At 40.2% G+C, this 22,173-nt stretch overlaps 1 protein-coding gene across 5 annotated transcripts in view; it reads left to right on the forward strand.

Annotated features, from left to right (window-relative positions):
• The window catches only part of LOC139445557 (prestin-like), an 85,202-nt gene that overhangs the window by 14,130 nt on the left and 48,899 nt on the right, over window positions 1–22,173 (forward strand). Inside the window, exon 1 of one of the 5 annotated variants that reach the window (XM_071226705.1) lies at window positions 3,363–3,406. The exons of 2 other annotated variants lie outside the window; for them this stretch is intronic. In XM_071226705.1, coding sequence (XP_071082806.1) covers window positions 3,403–3,406 — 4 coding nt within the window. In that variant the 5' untranslated portion in view covers window positions 3,363–3,402. Of the gene's footprint in view, window positions 1–3,362; window positions 3,407–5,730; window positions 5,974–17,517; window positions 17,591–22,173 lie in introns of those variants that run through there. 2 more of the 5 variants (XM_071226706.1, XM_071226704.1) reach the window with 2 other exon arrangements.

A 22,173-nucleotide genomic window follows, 5' to 3' on the forward strand; every position in this document is an offset into this window, starting at 1 on the left:
AGTCATCCAAATGGCTGTTTTGAGTGAAATATGATGACTTAAGATACCTGTCAAAGACATTAACTCATGTTCGTCATTCAATGTGTTTGTTTTTGTTGTAACTCGATCTCTGAGTAGGAATGTTTTTGTCACTTGCAATCCTTGAGAACAGTGAATATCAGAAATCAAAGAAATATATTTACGTACGTCTTATCAGAAACCTATTTTGTAAAAAATATTTATTCAGCAAAATGTCAGATTGGTTAACTAGACAGATGTAAGCTAAACATATATTTTATGAGATTTTACAAAGAAACTATTTGTGGATAAAACCATTTCCCATAGGTATATTATGAAGGATATATATGCACCTTAAGAAATGGTATGAATATTATGTTTCACCGTCTAGTCCTACATTAGTCCCTGGGGTGAACAGTTTTTATAAAATGTGAAATTGCCTTTTTGTATCTTGTTAAAAAATCCTCAAAAGGATATTGCCCCCCTGTGTAGCTATCAATGCCCGGATATACAGTCGTGTGCTGCCATCGGTGAACCTGATAAGCACACAAAAAAAAGTTTGAAATCATTACCAAAATCATAATATTTTAATTAAATAAATTTATTGCACTATGGTGTGTTCTTCTGTGAGCCTTTCGTCATAGTTACACCATATATCATTTCTAGATTGTCCTTAACTTCACGTTCACGTTGATGAGGTGGTTACATGTTGTGTTTGAGTGTTGCATTAGTTGCGTAATAGCTGGGTTTGATAACAATTATCAAACTGCACCACGCTTATAAGTGTTACGTCCACGACGTGGTTGATATATCTTGTGATATCGGTGTTTTAGATCTGTGCAGGCCTCCTTGTGGTTGCTCTGTGTATGACAAGGGTTATAAGTGTTTAAGGTCAAAGTACTGCATTGTTTGCTTGCATTTAATGATCCCCGTCTGAGCTGTCAGACCCAGTAGGTCGGGATGTATCACAGGCTAGGCCATAACAGATACACTGAGCAGTAAGTCAAATGCACAATGATAAGTGTTTAATCCTTTGCCTTAGGCGGGGCTTACTTTAAGTATACGATTGGCATATCACATACGTTATTACAAATCACCAGCTTATCACAGCTGCAAAAGGACGGGATGTATAATTGGTTATGTCTTTGTATTCCTGAATGATGGCACTGACTGCCAGGGGTTTGGTCTATGACAGGGGGCGGGAGGTGGTTCATGCACAGTGCAGATCTATAATCCTTGACGACTGTAAACAATAGACACAGCCTACCTGGAGTGATACCCCTGGAGTTACCTTAGGATAATGAAGTGTGCATAGCTTTTAAACAGATACTTTAGATATATGTCATCCTGCATAACAACTTTGCGAAGTCACATTGAGAAAATATATGTTTTATATATTGGTGACTTGTGTTGAAACGAAGACATATTCCATACGTATTAAGGTTGTAAGATTGTGATATATACGAATACACTTCTGCATCTCTTCAACTACCACTCAACTACGACTAATACTACTCCCATTGCGAGTACGACCTCTACAACTACTGTTACTCTACTACTGCTACTACTACTACTACTACTACTGCTGCTGCTGCTGCTACTACTACTACTACTACTGCTGCTACTACTACTACTACTACCGACTGTTGCTGCTGCTACTGCTGCTACTACTGCTACTACTACTACTACTACTACTACCGACTGTTGCTGCTGCTACGGCTACTGCTGCTACTACTGCTGTTGCTGCTACTACTACTACTACTACTACTACTACTACTACTACTACTACCGACTGTTGCTGCTGCTACTGCTGCTACTACTGCTACTACTATTACTACTACTACCGACTGTTGCTGCTGCTACGGCTACTGCTGCTACTACTGCTGTTGCTGCTACTACTACTACTACTACTACTACTACTACTACCGACTGTTGCTGCTGCTAAGGCTACTGCTGTTGCTGCTACTACTACTACTACCCACTGTTGCTGCTGCTACGGCTACTTCTGCTTCTACTGCTGTTGCTGCTGCTACTACTGTTTCTGCTACGGCTACCGCTGCTACTACTGCTGTTGCTGCTACGGATACTACTACTACTACTACTGATACTACTACTACTACCCACTGTTGCTGCTGCTACGACTACTGCTGCTACTACTACTGCTGTTGCTGCTACTGCTACTAATACTGTTGTTACTACTACTACTGCTACTACAGAAATACCAATTACCAATAAGTGACAGATTGACTACAATATTCCACTTCCCAGTCCACAGCAACATTCACATTTTATTAGTACTTCGTACTTTTTAAAACGAGGGAATAAGGTTGCATGATGCAATATCTGCATAATTATTTACTAATTATTAACAAGATTCCCCAATACAGCCCTGTTTCAATATCAGGCGCTGATTTCAAAAATCGTTTATCAATGATGGAGATGTATCGGCCCTTCAGACAACGGATGCACATTCATTTATATCCTGCTTGGGGAGATATGATCAGTTAATTCAACAGAATGACACGACTTAGTCTTAAATCCGCCTGAAATGACGCAACAACATCAAGTAGAATTGTAAGCCGAGGGTATTGTTTATATCACAATGCGATTGGGGATGATACACTAGTACTTGCTCGGTAGACGCGTGTTGATTAATTATGTAGATCGCCCTCATGCGCGAAAACTGTGCCACTCTATGTAGTGTAAAGAATATCTGATTAAATAATAAATATGTCTTATAAATCTCATACCAAGGGACAACCCCCTCTCCTATATCGCACGAATATTCATGTCCCTTAACTTAGTGCGCGTTGATTATCTTGGGTAGAATACGGTTTGATGAACTGATGCGGTGTTGGCAGACGACACTTGTAAATAGCTTGTTTGCGTCACCTGTGTTTTGTTTACGATATCAAGTATACTTATAACGTTACAAGAAACTTGACTGAAGTAACTTTACACTTGACTAAAAAATACTGGTTCGCTATGATTTCTCACGGATGAAAAAACAATCCAGCGCCGACAATTCATATCAAAGTAAACATTGCTCAAGTCAACAGCCCTTACTCTGGATAATCAGACTTCTGACATTGCTCAACACTCGTCTTTTACTCCGTAAACACACATCTACGACCACGCGCGAGCTTGCCACAACACACTGGAGCGTGTCGACCTCAGGCGATTTTACGACGCTTCATAACCCTGTGATCCCTGACACCTGTCACGTGACCTCGCCATCCTTGAGCGGGGTGACATCTTTTCGGCTGTCATTGTTTTCGACAAGCGCCTACTGTTTGACCAGATTAATGCATTTACGTCACAGCGACATCCCGCTCCCTTAATAATCTGAGTTAGTCGCCCAAACCTGACACTAGCAGGTGTATCGCTACACAAGAAGCACTGAAAATGGGTAAGCCTGCGTTCTTCTCTCCTTTTAAAATTAATTTGGTTCCATTGACAAGAACGGAACATTTTCAAACTTGGACATTTTTATTTGAAGTATTATTTCGTGGCTTTTAGAATGTATCATTAGAAAACAACAAGTTATTTATGTAATTGTTTGATTGGCATTCTAGAAGTTGTGTAAATAAGAAAACGTTCAACTTTCTTCATAACAATTTCTGGTGTATTGTATCAGCGACGTCTCGCTAATGTTTTCCATAACGTTAACGTTTTCTTAAGTTGTTCATGTGTTAGTGATTTATGAAGACGTTGATTTCAACTTATTTACACTCTCAATGCATTGAGAGAATAAACACGTTAAAATACATGTCAACCTTCTTCATTGACACATCATTATAATAATAATAATAATAATAATAATAATAATACATACATACATACATACATACATACATACATACATACATACATACATACATACATACATACATACATACATACATATAATAATGAAATGCCACATAATAATTTACATTTCATATGTACTCAAGACTGTTTTTCTATTTTGTTTACTATTGTTTGAGCATATTTGATTGCAACTGAAGTCGTTTCGTTATTTAAATTTACATCGTGTTGAAAGGTAAAATTGCAGCTTGTGTGTACTTCGTGCTGACGTTTAAGACGTATGTGGGGGGTGTTAGGTATTCAATAGGTCTTCAGCAACCCATGCTTAAAGGCGACTATGTTTATCGTAAGAGGCGACTAACGGGATCGGGTGGTCAGGATCGCTGACTGGGTTGATGCATGTCATCGATCCCAATTACGTGGATCGATGCTCATGATATTAATCACTGGATTGTCTCGTCCAGACTCGATTATTTACAGACCGCCGTCATATAACTGGAATACTTCTGAGTGCGGCGTTAAACAAAACACCAAAAAACAAACACAAAAACACAAACAACGTTGCGATCTCTTCAGTTCAATTGATGCGCGACTTTTTCTCATCAGTATATTGCATCCCCGATAGACTATGCAAAGCACGTACACAACAAAATATACTTTTCAGCAGATAATACTTTACCATCAACTCTCTCGTTTCTTTCCTCATTCAATTTCACACTCTGTATTTTTTCCTACCTTCCTCCGTCAAACGACAAACTATTGATCGTTTTTTATACGTCTTATTTCCTAACAATTTTCCCAGAAGCAAAGCGGAGGTCACCGAGATCGATATTGTCATACTGTTAGTGGTAGTTTCACGGTGTGCGTTCTCTCAAGTGTAATTTGATCCGACCCCCAGTAGATTTTGGTCGTAAAATGATATAACCTCACATCCTAAAAAATATAAGCACAAAAAAACTTCTAAGAACTCCGGATATTATCGCTGTTTCGTTGTCAGTGCGTTTATGTGCATATATATATATATATATATATATATATATATATATATATATATATATATATATATATATATATATATATATATGGGTAAATGACATTTACAGATAGTAGACAGTAATATAAGCTAGGGTCCTATGTAAATGTATGCTAATTAGGAGCAACATTAATATTTTAAAAGAAGGGATGTATATTTCAATATATCCCAATTATATATATATAATAATGAAGACTTAAGTTTTGTTCAACACAAATTAGTTTTAAGGGTCTTTAAAGGATAAGATTTGTTATGATCATTACTTCGTAAGCCACTTGTTTTCTTCTTTCCACAATGTTGTTGTTTTGCTATAAAATGATGTTGTCAATAGTGATTATACGGTTTTGTCCGCTGGCCAAACGCGGTAAATACTTACTTCACTATATAGAAATTAGCAGTGGTTCAATTTGCACAGAACACGGCATCTAATATTCGTTACCTTACTACACAAATACCACTTTTAGATTTCAACTTTCGCTTTCAAATCTTAAGTTGGGACAATTTCATAGGACATCAAGAGAAACCCTCACAAATCAATAACAAAGGGATTCCCCATCTACTCGGCTTCTATAAATAGACTCGGGGAAGTTCGTAATGGAATTATTGATTGGTTCAAAGTGCTGTCACATGACTTTCCGACATGTAATACGAACGTGACCCGGAGACATCAACACATCACGACAATCACGTCCACGGCAAATGTCTTCGCTGTGATGTTTTCTTCCGAGGAAATCTGTTTATTCACCAAATTCTACTCCCAAGGAAAGCATCTTGATGCAAAACAACTGTAGTATTTTCCCGCCCGAATAAATAACTAGGGCAGAGATATCTCCGAACAAGCGAAGTGTCAGTTGAGACAAAATGTAGGATCGACGAACGGGGCAAGGCGAAAGGGGACCACTCGTCGGTTAGTTCATATTTCGACTTTGTAAAGATTTCATGTTTTGTAAATACATAACATGTGACATTAACCCTTTGAAATGCACAAAGCTTACCAGAGAGTGTTGTGGTCGTTGAAACGTGAGGTTAACAAACAACCTTGCGCCCCTCGCTTCGTAATGGTGGAACCCTGGAGGATTTCCGTCTATATTCATAGCATTTCGCATCAGAAATCACCGTGTTGTCAAAGTCGTGAGGTAAGTGTCCTAGTTGAACTAAACCAGTCATTAACAAAAGATGTTTCGATACATTGGAAAGTAATCGCACAGTTTGTGTATAACTGCCATAATGTATTATGCATGTCGATGTGTTTGACGCATGTGGTACTGGCGATCGAGGTATCGCTTCTACTCAGTGTTTTTCTGGAACTTTGACAAGTTGTCAAACCATATATACACGTGTCATATCGCCCCTGTATTTTGTACATATTGAATCACGGCTGAAATTGTTTGACACATTGCTGATGGGACGATTTAATATTTCATCAGCATCGCTAGTGACTGTTCATTTGTCCATATTCATTCAGAACATGATATTATGACAAGTGCATTGTTGCATGTTGTAATGAAAGCCTATTGTTTTCTTAAGTAATCACTCTAGCATCATATGGTGCCTGGTTGATCTCAAACTTATACCGACCGCTCGCGTGGTCTGGTAAACAGCTGGTAAATAGAGCGTCTGCTCGGGGAGTGGAAGGTCGTGGTTCGATCCCCGGTCGCGTCATACCAAAAGACGTTAAAATATGGTATTTAATTGGTAACCTGCCTATTAATAAGGGGGTTAAAAGAGTTCGGCTCGGAGTCGGTTTACGGTGTCTGAGTGGGGTATTCATGTTAAACTGCAGCTAACACTATGTAACCAGTAAAAGTCCGGACTAGGACAGGCAATCACACATGGTATTTTTTAAGAGTAAAACATTTGGAATATTTATCCGAAGTAAACCTTATACGAGTACAGATGTTGTATAAACTCTATTAAGGTGGGAAAACAATCAAATGCTTTCTCGGATCCCGATATTGGTGTGAGGTTGAAACAGTGAATGTGTTCAATACAAAATAATCATTGTCCTGAAAAGATCGACTGCGATGACTGCTATCAACATGCTACTCTATTCTCCGAGGGATACAATAGGAGCAGGTATTGTTCTATTGAGGCAGACCTATTTCTTGGGTTGTTAATAACAACCGATAAATCATGTCTCTGCGAGTTTATTGAGGATATTTGTGAGAGAATCTGCATAATTCAAGATAGGAAGTGGTCACTGCCAACATCAGCATCAAGTGAGACAACATCTTCAAGAGCCTGGACATGCCTCGAGGCTGTCGCTTTAGATTTCCCGGCTCACGGCGTATTAAATATTCAAACAGAAAGATGCTTCCTTCTTCTATGTGGAGATGGCAGACGACACTTGAGTGTTTTTGTTTATCGAGGAGTATAATTAGTACACGTGCCTTTGGTCTCGTCTTCACGATCAATAACCACGGGGCACGGGACAGACCCCAATCTGAAGACACGTAAAATATTGAAAAACATAACTTTAATCATTGTCTTTTTATGTCTCCCCAAAGTCTTTTATATCGCCGGTTTGGCAGTATTTGAAATGAAACAGCTCCCTCGAATTATTAAATCAATATTAAATTAAGCCTTGTGTACCCGAACCTTTATGACGTAGTGTGGGTGTTTATGTGGAAAAACCTCCACGTTCATCGTATCATAGGAATATCGAAGATCACAAATAACAGAAATGAAGATGAAATGGGATATGGTATAGACAAATAAAAAACGTATCGACCGGTCCAGAATGAAGTTGTACGGTTTTACACACTTCACTATATTAACCCTCGAACGACTCCAGGGTGACAAGGGTGGCCCAGTCGTCTAAGGCGCCGCAATTAGCGTCCCTTGGGCACACCAGAAACCTATGATCGCGGGATTGTTGTTTAACGCCTCACTCGGCATATTCCAGCTATATGACGGCGGTCTGTAAATACTGGAGTCCGTCACAGACAATCCGGTGATTAATATCATGAGCATCGATCCACGTAATTGGGATCGATGACATGCATCAACCAAGTCAGCGATCCTGACCACCCGATCCCGTTAGTCGCCTCTTAGACGATGATTGACTCCATGACCGTGGTTTCGAATCCCGATTCGCCCCGATTGTGTTTCTAAGTTTGTCAGCAGCATTCCCTTTCTATGGTTTCACCAAAGAGGTATACGTGCTACTTGAAGTGATTCCTACCTCATTGAGCTGACACACCGAGATATAACTGGAATACTGTTAAAAGTGGCGTTAAACCCAGCTCACTCACTCACTCTTGACAATCATCAGTCAGCTGCTACCTTGGTCAAGTCGTTTACAATATACCCAGACAAAATAGAATGAGCATGCGTTTGATGTGATCGTACAACCTTTGGGGGCCACGGTGACATGAACGCTGCTCTGATGCACTTTTGAACAAAGATGTGAAGGTAAATGCTGCTTAACCATAAGGTCAGCCAGGGCGGTCCAATTCCATGTTGAATTGACGGCAAGCAGACTCTCAGCGATTTCCAAAGCCAACTCAATAGAGACTCACGAAGAAATATATTCAGCGAATTAATGCCATTGAGGAACCTTGTCTTCAAGGGCATTCTGGCGTACGAAGGCAATTTTGGCTTGTTCCTCAAATCTGACATTTCTGACTAACATTTTACGTTGAAATATGGATTCGTCAATTCGATTTTGCCAACTGTCGTTGACGTGCTAAGTTGGATAAACTTGATGACACGTAAGGGCGTGTGGTCTTGTAAACATTGTCCCTAACGAGCCTGCTTCATCAATGTTCTGTCGAGTTCTCTTTTAGACGTAAACATGACTATGCATCTTTGATCTTTTGGAACAGAACTATTTTTATGTTCGGATAATTGTTGAAAGTAGTTCCATATACAACACAGCAGTTTGTGTATGTTGAGACAGACTCACCTCAATCCGCTATAGGTCAGATACTGCACAGTTTGGGGATGAATCTATCACATTTTCAACTCGAGGACGGTGGTGACTCTTATAAACATGTGACTGTATTAAATTGTATGGGTACCTAATTCCTATAACAAAAAAACTTTACCAAAGTGGTAAACGTCTAAGACCTGCATCACTTCGGGCTTTCTTCCCACGTGAAGCGGACACACCGTGACATAACTGGAATACTGTTCAAAGCAGCGTTAAACCCAACTCACTCACGCCATGAAAAGCTTTTCTAAAAATCGAAAGTCGTGTTGTAGGGAATATGCAGATTGGTCTGCCGGAGCGCGATGTATTATGTAGATACCGGAATAAGCTGAGTTGAACCAAATGATGTATGTTGCCTTAACACTGTCAGTTATGTAATTAGTTTGTGCCGCTGATCCGGCTTCTGTTAAGAGAAACACTCTATATATACCGCTTTCTGAAACAATGTATGTATGTTTGTTGTTTAACGCCCTACTCGGCAATATTCCTTCTGTATGACGGCGGTCTGTAAATAATCGGGTCTGGAACAGACAATCCAGTGATTGACATCGTGAGCATCGATCCACGCAATTGGGATACGATGACATGCATCAACCAAGTCAGCGAGCCTGACCACCCGATCCCGTTAGTCGCCTCTTACGACAAACATCGCCACCCTTTACGGCAAGCATGGGTTGCTGAAGACCTATTCTAACCCGGATCTTCACAGGACGAAACAATGTATGGCATTTGTGGGTACGATATTCGTGAAAGACTTGCAATTGGTTGTAAGGGGGTTTCCTGAACTGACGTGGTTTCACCATGTTAGTTAGACATGGCGACTGCTTAAAGACTAAGTGATTCTAGAGACCATCTCCAGCAATCCAGAATGAAACAAGTGCATGGATCTGTGATGACAAAAGGTCAGCGAATCGTCCCTTGGCGATATTAATATTAGAACATACGTGAGGTTCCAAATTAATGGTTTCATCGCAAGTGATAAATTAGCGCTTTGGGAGTTATGTTTTTCATCTTTGTCACTGGCTATAAACAATTCATTGATTGATCACGTCTTGGAATTACGCGCTAGCCGCATACCGTTGGATGGTGAGCACGAGGCACTCTGCCGTCTTGACAATAGCGGGGTCGCGTCGGCGCTCAGCATGTGTTGTCTCTGACGTATGTGAACAGATGGTGGAAAGAATTAGTTTCTGCTGTAATTACATAAATCATTAAGTATCAAATGACAACGCATTCATGTTACTTCACGTTGACATGGAGTATAAACTAAATAGTGTGAAATTGTGTCCAGTGGAATGAACTTGCCATCACGCTTATATATACTGTTGGTATGTTGCAAACACATGGCTGATCACGTGGACAGCGTCAGCATCTGAAACCCGATACCGCCCACCTACATTTAGATATTTTAATTTCGAAGGATGTTAAATTGCCTAGGAATGAAGCACAACCAAATTCCCATTCCATTCAATCTCATTAAAATCATATGAGAAGATCTGACGACACCTCGGTCATTAGAAGGTCCAATCGAAATGAAGGATGCGTTGGTTCTTGAGCCAATCAGATGTAAGCTTTCTAAGACGATTCGTCTTCATTTCTTTACCGCTTCTATTCGGAAATTTCTATCTTTGCAAAAGAAAACCACAAAAGAACGCAACATACCCTCGATAGTACTTAAATGCACCCATTTGAGTGTAGATGCCTCGGCGCTCAGAAACGACAGGATGTACACACTATTCCACAACAATATGATAGCGGTTTTATTTTTTTGCATTTGCAGTTCCTCGATTATGTTCGTTTTCGATACACGGAATCAGATATGCTTGTTTGAATGCTTGTCTGAATGCTTCGCTCACTCGTACCGAAAATTTAGAAGCACCGATGCTGACTGGCTGATTATGTAGCTCACCTGACGCGACCTTCTAAGGGCGTGTCAGATCTGCAGAGATCTATGTATCGGAATGAAAGATCTGGTTATATCCATCCAGTGTGCAGCTACCGTCGTTTGTAATTGACATACGACCCGTGAAGATCCAGGGAAGAATAGGTCTTCAGCAACCCATGCTTGCCGTAAAAAGCGACTATGCTTGCCGTATAAAGAGGCGACTAACAGGATCGGGTGGTCAGGCTCGCTGACTTGGTTGATGCATGTCATCGTATCCCAATTGCGTGGATCGATGCTCATGATATCATTCACGGGATTGTCTGCTCCAGACTCGATTAATTACAGACTGCCGTCATATAGCTGGAATATTGCTGAGTGCGGCGTTAAAAATCAAATAAAAACAATTGACCTAAATATCATCACAAGACGTATATTGTTTATTACTAACACTAGTCTATTAGACAACTCCTGCAATCAACACATATTGTATGTTATAGTATTGTTGGTGATTTAGGATAAATGTGTGGCTATTTCATGAGAAAAGTCACTTCGGCAACTCGGATGTTCCTTAAACTTAAGCTAACACGCCGTTACAAAACTTTCTCATGAATGAGTTGAAATACTGCTGCGTTAGACCCAACTCGTTCACGAGAAAGTCGGATCAATTCATGTCCGCCATGTTGGTTTTAAGAATACATTTAAACAGAAAAAAACAACAACTAAGGTGCACCGGTGCACTAAATTGCATGTTACGCTTCATCTCTATCTATTGATACGTTTGTTTCACAATTTCAATTATCTGCACATCAGGTGGTCCACGAATTAGTATTGATCAGTGTTTTGTTGCCTTCATATGAAATATATTATTCTGTTAGATTATGTATGGTGTTAGTTATCAAACATAGCATTTGAAATAGGTTATTTGTGCTTGCTTGCAGTACTGTAGACTTGCCAAACATTATAGGCTTGCATGGGCTGTATTGGATATACTAGTATTTGTTTCAGGGACTGTACATCCCGACTTTAGTGAGTTGTTCAGTTAGAACTTCACTACCTTAAATGCTTTTAGAAGACTTAAATATGAAATAAATAATGATGATGATGATGATGATTATTATTTATTTATTTCAACTATATATAAATCGGTCGCGAAGTACAACACGATTAGGGGGGGGGGGGGGGGGGGGGGGGTCAATTTCGCAAAGACTTTCATTGCCTTAAATATTGTTTAATATGATGGTTTAAAGTAAAAATATAAAGAATAATAATATGCTTTTACATTTGACATTTTATTTAACACATAAATAACTGAAATTTATACAAATTTGGTAAAAAGCAAACCATGCATAAATCAGGAAATTGCGACTTCATTTCGTTAGGATCTCTATGCAGAACGGGCACCGGGAGTTTCAATGAAATGATCGCTATATTGTGCGTGCTTTACGTGTACGCTTATCATCGGGCTATCAATGGTTGACATAAAGCTATACAACTTGAGAGATAAAAGAAAGAAAGTGATATACGTTGAATCCAATACAAAATACATATTAGGTAGGTAACATATCAAAGATCGTCTAAGACCTTGAAGATATGTTTCAATTTTATCGTCTTTAAGCCAAAAAAACGTGATGCGCACACATGCTTTCACGATCTCAATGACGTCACAAGCTGCGTTGTTTGGCATTGTTCCAACTGAACTCCATGATTGTAACTGGTTGGGGGATATGGAGAAAAGGCAATAAGGTTTTGGTGTTTCTTTTAGAAGAATTATGTGATAAGACTATTTCATTCGACGTTGGAAATAGCTAAGCGATTTGGGCTTAAAAACAACGAGTCTTTAATCTGGCATCAAATCGTTGCCATGCGTTCGAAATCTGAAGAATTTGATACAAAAATGAAGGTGTTATTCACTCGCTAAAATGTTTTGAGCGCGGGATTAGCTCGTAAAGTATCAATTTGTCAATTATATTGTCTTGTAAATCTTAACTGTACGATTAAGTGAGAAAATTAGGTTTTGGGATATGTTAAATTCGTTTTATGTTAGCCGGGTGTCTGCAAGATTGGCCTCGTGACCTCGTGGACATATAGCTCAGAGTATTTCGTTATTTGGGTTTGTGGACGAGCCTTCACGTGCAGATGCACGACTTGAGCGTGGAACACGCGCAGCAAGGCATTACTGAACGTGACCAGACATTTGTTCAGATTCGGTTCGTGAAATAGCTGTTAACTGCAAGTTGTGAAATAGCAGCCACTTGTTCTGCTGTAGAGGTATCGATCATTCGTCAAACCTTCCTATATCAAAGCAAGATCATTTAAGCCACTTAACAGCTGAGGCATTATTCGACGGTCGTTGTAGATAGCTCTACTCTCCCAATATACCCCTTGTGTCTAAACGTCGCAAACAGTTTTACAATTAGTCCATAAGCTCATATTACATGAAGCAGTCGAGCTGGTCGTTGATGGTAGAGATGACTTTCGACATTTTAAGAAGTGAAGCTAAATGTAGCGATCTATCTTTCCGAGGCAAGCGTGTCCACTAGCCAATATCAAAGTCTAGTTTCTACTATATGGTTTTGTTATTTGGCAAGTAGACACTCTTGTCTCGGGAAGACGGTAGCAATGAAGTGATCAAGTAGTACGTTTTTAAAACGGATGTTATCGACATCAGAGATACCATTCTATCATTTCACCATTGAACACATACCCGTGAAGACCCTGGTAGAATTGGTCTTCAGCAACCCACGCTTGTCGCAAGAGGCGACTATGGTAGAAAAAGGCGACTAACGGGATCAGGTGGTCAGGCTCGCTGACTTGATTTGATGCATGGTATCATATCCCAATCACTTGATTCTCTGGTCCAGACTCGATAACTTACAGACTGCCGTCATTTAGTTGGAACATTGCAATGCTGAGTGCGGCGTTAGACAACAAACAACTCATTGAACCCAAATACATTTAACTGTTTGTTACCCTGCCCATCTAAGGGGAAATTGCTAGACTACCCAAGCGTTTACGTATAAAATATGTGTGACCTTTATGTTTTTCTATCGCGGTGCATTTGTCATCCATGTGTCCACAGGGTAATTTCATCATCAATCCCGGAACAGTTGAGACCGTATGTAAAATAGGTAACATTAAGTTTGCCGAGCGATCCAATGTGCACACTACTACATGTATATTCAGGAGCTTGAACACAAAACACTGACGACGAGCCCTTTAAAACAACTTTTTCTGAAACTTTTAGAAATGTTTCGTTAGCGTATATAGACAATGCACATCGACTCTGCCTATCTTCCTAATGGGCAGTGTTTGGGCATTCAGCTGAATGCTCGCTGTCTCCAAGCAGCCAGTCCGACGCTTCCAAGAGTTGTTTTTTTTGCTATGACCTCAATACAACGTCAGATGCAACAGTAAGTGTTCGTTTCAAACCTCGGCGCTGCAAGTCACAAAAGGACGATAAACGGACACTGAATGATTTCTGAATGTCATTTGGCAAATTGTGTTGCGCCGTCACCACTAGTTTGCGACTGAAGTTTCATTCACTGTGTATCGAGATATTCGCATTGGGACGAAATGTGACAAATGAATATTGTTGGTGGGTTTTGAGATCGTAAATCTAAATCATGCCGAAGATGTAAGACGTGTTGTAAATAAAACGAACACCAAGCTCACGCTTTGTCGAATGTGGTGTCGTAATTGACATGTTTGTTGGAGAAATGGCCCGCTTGAACGTGTAAATAATGGGACAAGACCAGAGGGTGACGAGGGGTTTTCGCACACAGCAGTATTGGAAGAAATTAGTTCGGTTCATGGAGACACTTACTAACTTTCTGATTTGAGCTGTTGGCCAGGGTATTGGGGATTTAACGAGCTTGTTCACTACTAGCGATTTAGGGGGGACGCAACATCGATGAGGAGCCAGGTGTCGTTATGGCGTGGTGGTTGACAGCGCATCGCTTCGGAGGAGAGGGGTCCACGTCTTTGTAGTTTTAAAGGCGTCATAGATGTTCGGGTAAAACACGATTGTTGAAATTTGCTGGTCATATAATTGAAAAATGAAATGATTGAACGGATTGGTGGTAATTTTAGTAGTGCAGTGCTTTGAGGTGTTGATATGGCGCAATTTTAAATTTGTCTCTGGGAAAATTTTAGGTAGTCAGATGCTATAAATCGTTGAATAAATGAGTAAATGTGAGACGGCCATTGTTATGTAGCTGAAGTGAGTGAAGGCGTTAGGTTTTATGCGCTTTTGCAATATTCCATATATATTATCTGTGAACAACTGGAAAACAGGAAATAACATGTAAATACATCAAATAATGTGTAACAGATAACACAAATCAGATATACTACTACATAAATTGTTCTTATCGTTATTAATAACAGAGGTGCCGTTTTCCACCGTCACATAGTAGCCGTTTTCGCCCGTCACAAAGTAGCCGTTTTCGCCAGAGAAATCGGTGACGTTTTTGCTGAGGTGACGTTTTAGCCTGCACCCCATAAAACCACACTCACTCAAAACAAAGACGTATATATAGATTTATGTACGTCTTTGCTCATAAGGACAGTTAAAACAGTCAAGCCACAACTTTGCTATACACTTTATGGACGTATTTTTCAACGTTGATTAAAGCCTTGGGGGCGACACAGTCCTAGATTTAAGAAATGGAAACCCATCACTTTCGTGGCTGATTCGGGATGACCTTGACATGAGATACGACCACAGCACCTTGCCACGTGTTAGCTTTCACTTGTATAAGTAAAACGAACTGGTTAATTTGGTAGGTGTTGATGTGAAACGTTTATTGACTTGGTCACGTTAGGAGACATTTTGATGTCAACCATTGGGCGTCATGATGCTGAGGTGGAGTGGATAAGAGATTGATGAAGCAATTTATTTTAGGTTTTGGTTGAAGGGGGAGTTTACCCTTGAGCATATGAAATATTACTTTCACAACCTGTACAGTGCTGAAAATACTAACTGTCTTTATTCCAAAAGCAACTGTTTTGGGCATCTATTTGTCTTCATCTGGTGCTTATATTTTGGCACATATGATACACAAATGTGTACACACATTTTTTTAATACAATAATCTCACACCTTTAAGTAAAAATGTTTTTGCAGAGTGAGGTAAATGATTAGAGTGAGTTTGATTTTGTGCCACTTTCAGCAATATTCCAGCAATATCACCAATGGGGACACCATGTCGGGAATGGAACCCGGGTCTTTAGTGTGACCAACGTTTAACCACTAGGCTACCTGACCACCTGGTAAATGATGAGAGAGAAACTGATCTATTTGCCAAGGAACTGCCTCCATGTTCTATTGGTCAAGCGTCTGCCCAGAGAGCATAAGGTCAGGGGTCTCATCAAAATATCAAAAGAAGTTAAAGATGGAACATGTTGTGACCGTGCCTGGCGCTCGGCATTAAGGGGCTAAAACAATGATTTCGGTATACTGTGTCTGAGTGGGGTATTCTTGTTAAACTGCGGCATGGTAACAAGCAGCCACTCACATGTGCATGCATGTCACTATTTTAGTGCAATAATCTAAGACTTAAACCCTATTTCACCTTACTTCACCTATTCATCAAGGACTATCTCCACCTGACCTGGGTGTGTTAGAAGTGTTGTCAGGAGCTGTGAGATGGGTTATCTCCATTTAACTGTGAATAATGCAACCCCAAAGTGAAGCATCCTGCCGAGGCGAAGTGAAGTAGGATTTATTGCACTTGTACAGCAATGTGCATTTACCCTGTGTGTGTGACTGCTTGTACTAGTCTGAACTAAAGGGTTTATAGTGCTAGCCCATTGAGATACCATGCAGTTTAACATGAATACCCCACTCAAGACACAGAATAGAGCTGACCCCTTGTTTTATCCACTTAATGCCAAGTGCAGGGTAAGAAGTACCTCTAAAGGACCATCAGTGGATTGAATCTCCTCGACCACGATTTTCTTGTTTATGTGTTTATTCTGTTGTGTAACACCGCATTCAGCAATATTCCAGCTATATGACGGCGGTCTGTAAATAATCGAATCTGGACCAGACAATCCAGTAATTGACATCATGAGCATCAATCCACGCAATTGGGATACGATGACGTGCATCAACCAAGTCAGCGAGTCTGACCACCCGATCCCATTAGTCGCCTCTTACGACAAGCATAGTCGCCTTTTGTGGCAAGCATGGGCTGCTGAAGACCTTTTCTACCCCGGATCTGCATGGGTCACTTGACCAGGTTATAGACCACAGAAGCAGTATTACCCGTGCAGAAAAGGTCACCAGTATAAACACACTAAAATCAGGATAAGTGATGAAGAGTGGCCTGACAAATTGGGTATCTATGGGCTGATGACATGGACCATTGCCATCATCCACTGGTTTGTCTGCCACAGACTCCATTCTTTAGATGCTGAAGAGGTCAAGCTGGAATATTGCTCCATTTACAAAACAAAATTCACTTACTCACTCACTCACTCCATCAAACATTTCCAAATTTATTTTACCTCTGCTTACGACAATGCTGCATGACGTATGCTCTTAAAATATCCTCTTAAATTTCATTCCCTTGACATAATTATTTAATGACATTTACAATATAAACTGTAACCTTTATTCTAACATAAATAACTAATATAACTTAAGATAAACAAAGCATAGAAACATTTATTACAATATCAAACAAGCTTTGTCAGTGAAACATTCATAATGCATGTTGAAGCCGGAATAAACACGTTAAGGTCATATGTCCGTTTGTAAACACACACAGGTAAAGATCTCACTGCACTGATTAAACAGGGTGTGCTTGATATGAATATTATCAGTGAACACCGAGCACCCACAATCTAACCTGGTGGCCTAGGTTGGAGATTCTGTGACGATTCATACTGGTGGCAAAATAACAAGGGATCATCATGTTCAATTTCGAAGGTAAAAAATGTAAATTTATTTAAAGTACAAGGATGTATACTTGTGATTCAAGCTGTAGTGTGGTTGAGATTACATGGCCTATTTTGAAGGTGGTAGTGATGTGGGTTATAACATAGCTGTATCCAGTGATGAAGTGGGTCAGTAGGCTGGTGGATGGAATTTGGTGATATTAAAGGTTATTGGTGGTGTAAGACAGTAGGATATTTAATATGAAATATATATTCAATTTTAATCATGTATGTACATGTACTTTCTGCGGGTGCATGGGTGGGGTATCAGGGCTCAATTTAAAGAACTGGATTAAACTTGCACTAGGTGCATGTTTTCATGAAAACAGATGACATTTAATTAGTCCCCAGGTGTGTATAGTCCAAAGTACTCTGCCTCACATTTAAGTGTGAGAATTGCCTAGCGACGCCTTATTTTGTTGGCCTTCTGGACAATACAAACCCCAGAGGTACTGTGCTTGGAAAATCAGCACCTCTTGTCATTTGAATGTGGAACAAACTATCTCAGAGTATAAAACTATGTCCAGTTCTCAGCTAATAACTTGTACACATTCTTATTATTTATCTTCTTCTTATTATTATTTTGGCACGGGTGGCACAGTCATATAAGTTGCTGCAATTTGCTTTCCCGATTCTTTTTCTAGGTTTGTAAAACACCGTACCCGTGATTGTGGGTTACACCACGGCGGTAAACATCTAATGACCTGCATCGCTTCAGGCTTTCCTCCCACATTACGCTGACACACTGTGATATAACTGGAATACTGTTTAAACCCAACTCACCCAACCCAGACTGCTGTCATGTAGCTGGAATATTGTTTGTTCACTCACTCACTCACTCACTCACTCACTCACTCACTCACTCACTCATTCACTCACTCACATTATGATTAGTATTATAAGGTGATCAGGCATTAATTGTTGCTCATGCTTTTAATCATGCTCTGTCATCACCAGGCCAGCCGGAATATATCTGGCTGCAGTATTAAACAGCATTCATTCACTTCCTCAATTACCTATTCGGCATGTTACAGTCCTGTTGTGTGTAGCATTGAATTGAGCCTCTGTCTTGAGTGAAGGCTGCCGACAACAGAGCGGCATTGTTAGTGGTGTGTATTGCACGTGTCAGTAACACAGATATGTTTCCAGCGTTCATGTCAGCCGTCCGTCCTGAAATGTACACCTGTTTTCCAGGAGTCACCTTAACTGAAAGTACCTCTAGGAAGGTCAATTACGATTTCAATGTTATCATTGGGTCACAGCTAACCGAGAGTATTTTCTCAAAGTCCTGTACTCTTGGTAGATGTTTGGGCCTGGTGATAAGCTGATGAATATCTATCAAGTAATAGATACAACAATGATTGTACACTTATTTGATTTTGGCAAGGGTAGTGATTAAGTAGCCTTATACACAATATTATTTTTTGCCAAGTACTATATAATTAGAGCTATGATAAAAAATTATTACAGGGTATTACTTATAGTAATAGTAGCATTAGTGCCATCATAAATTCACAGGGTTATGTAGTGCAATGCTGACAATTGTACTTGCATTAGCTCTTGAGGTTACTGGTTCCAAGGTGGCCATTGGTTGTTTGAGTGAAGCAGGGATGGTTACTGGTTTGGTTTAAGTTTGAATTTCTGTCGGCCCAGATTTGGGGTAGAATAGATCTTCAGCAACCCATGCTTGTCCTAAGATGCGACTATGCTTGTTGTAAAAGGCGACTAACAGGATCGGGTGGTCAGACTCGCTGACTTGGTTGATGCATGTCATCGATCCCACATTGCAAAGATTGATGCTCATGATATCAATCACTGTATTGTCTGGTCCAGACACGATTATTTTCAGACCGCCGTCATATAGCTGGAATATTGCTGAATGTGGCGTTAAACAATAAACCAATCTGTCGGCCCAGTTTTCATCATAGGAATCGCCTCTGTGGGTAGAGCGTCTGCCCGGAGAGCAGTAGGTTGATAGTCTGATCCCTAGCCGTGTCATAGTAAGAGAGGTTGAAATATGGTACTTGTTACCCTGTCTGATGCTCAGCATGAAGACAATAGAACAAGCGTCTGAGAGTGGTATTCTTGTGAAAAGTGTGGCATGGTCCCCTCAATGGGCTAGAACTATAAAACCGGCATTAGTCTGGACTTGTACAAGGAGACTCACGCTGCATGCACATCACAATGTAAGTGCAATGATCCTGGACATGGCATTGAACCCCACCTTCATCATCAGTATGATTATGATTATCATGACTATAATGAACTATCATCATTATGATGAATATTTAACAACCCACTATGGTGTGATTCTGTAGCTGAATGTTCCGGGGGGCACGGGGGGGCCCAGTCGTCTAAGGCGCCGCAATTCGCTGTGCAGAGTTGCGTCCCTTGGGCACGCCAGAAACCTGTGATTGTGGGTTCGAATCCCGGTTCGACCCGACTGTGTTTCTAGTTTTGTCAGCACCATAACCGTGCTCGTGGGTTTCACCGAAGTGGTAAACATCTTAAGACCTGCATCACTTCGGGCTTTCCTCCCACATTAAGCTGTCACGCCGTGATATAACTGGAATACTGTTAAAAGCGGCGTTAAACCCAACTCACTCACTCACTCACTCACTGAATGTTCCGGAAACAAATGTCATCCAGCTTGTATTTTCTGAAATTATTTTTGTGCTCTGAGGAATAATTCTGTTTCACTTGTGATCATTAAATTCATTTATTCAATACAAATGAAATTCAATATTCAAGACCTTAACTTTCTTCAATCATTTCTAGACTTTCACGATAATGTTTCATTAAGCCGAATAATCCCCATCTTGATATTATCAGCGGCTTTGAAAGGCGATATTTGTGTCATATAGAGCTGATGTTTAACAGCAACATGTATAGCTGTCGGGCTGAGGAGTGTCATGTTTGATGGGCAACCATCTTATCAAAGTGGATAATTGTTTCTGTCAGTAGCCAACGAGACTGTAGGTGTCGTTCATGTCGCTGGTATCATTCACGTCTATCAGATATCCGCACAGACTCCACTTATCTGCAATAGTTGTTACGATAGCATTATCCCTGGAATGCGGGAATTTGCATGTTTTATGTGATGTTCGTATCATTTGTATAAAAGAAGTGGTATGATATAAGATGCACATTTCAAGTTTCGCAAAATATGGGATGGACATTTCAACAACGGCAAAATACGTCGTGCACTTTTCAGCAAGTGATGAATGATATTTGTAATTGAATTTCAAAATGTCAGGAGAACAAAGTTTGGAAAAAAGATCCTAAACTGTTCAGTTGTACTGACTGGAAAAAAAGAAATTATTTTGTCAGAGGATAATCGATCAAGATGACATCCCTAGGCTACAATATGCCCCAACACATACATGCAAATGGGAATTTTCCATGATTGCCTTCATGTAAATGCTTCATCAAATTACTGAACGTTCCGTATGATACTGATATTGTAGAATTAATGTTAATTTGTGATCACGACCAGGAACTGATATATTACCTATTCATGAACAACAGATGTAGGCTGGCATATATTTCATACTTACCTAAACTGTCAGTAGGTAGTAGTATTAAAAAGGACACAAATGCAGTGTTTGAAATAAAACAAATTGACAGGCTGTTATCAGGAACCACAGACATTAGAAACTACAGGCCCTGACCAAACTCTCAGGCCATTGTGACAAATGAATGGACACATAAATTTACTGCAGGCCATAATGACCCATACAAATTTGAAACTGCAGCTCAAGATATACCTACCATGGCCTATGAGATCCGGGTTAGAATGCTTTTCATATTAACAGGCGACTATGCTTTATGTAAGAGGCGACTAACAGCCTGGAGTGGTCAGGCTCACTTACTTGGTTGATGTGTGTCATCGTATCCGCATTGCACGGATCGATGCTCATAATATCAATCACTGGATTGCCTGGTCCTTACGCGATTATTTACAGACCACCGTCATATAGCTGGAATATTGCTGAGTGGGCGTTAAACAACAAACAAACAAACAACGGGACTACAGGCAGGCACTTATTTTGAACACAAAGTGTATAGCTCACCTCGACTAACACAGTGACACGAACATGGGGTTGACAGAAAATTGATTGGTTAACTCAGGGCAAATATGTCACGAAAGCAATAACACATAATGCCATGCAGCTCATTACATTAAGATGATTGATAAAGTGTGAAAGATGAATGAATAATATGTGAAAGAGAATGGGTAAAGTGTGAAGATTCTATCGCTATCAACAGACCTTCACCTTACTGTAGGGGGCACGGGTGGCCCAGTCGTCTAAGGCGCCACGATTTGCTGTGCAGAGTTGCGTCCCTTGGGCACGCCAGAAACCAATCATAGGTTCGAATCCCGGTTCGCCCCAATTAAGTTTCTAGGGTTGTCAACACCATACCCGTGCTCGTGGGTTTCACAAAGGGGTAAACGTCTGAGACCTGCATCACTTCGGGCTTTCCTCCCACATTAAGCTGATACGCCGCGATATAACTGGAATACTGTTAAAAGTACCGTTAAACCCAACTCACTCACTCACCTTACTGTAATTT

This window comes from Haliotis cracherodii, unplaced genomic scaffold (assembly GCF_022045235.1).
Source record: "Haliotis cracherodii isolate W230 unplaced genomic scaffold, xgHalCrac1.p SCAF_6, whole genome shotgun sequence".
In the NCBI taxonomy this organism is placed as follows: domain Eukaryota; kingdom Metazoa; phylum Mollusca; class Gastropoda; order Lepetellida; family Haliotidae; genus Haliotis; species Haliotis cracherodii.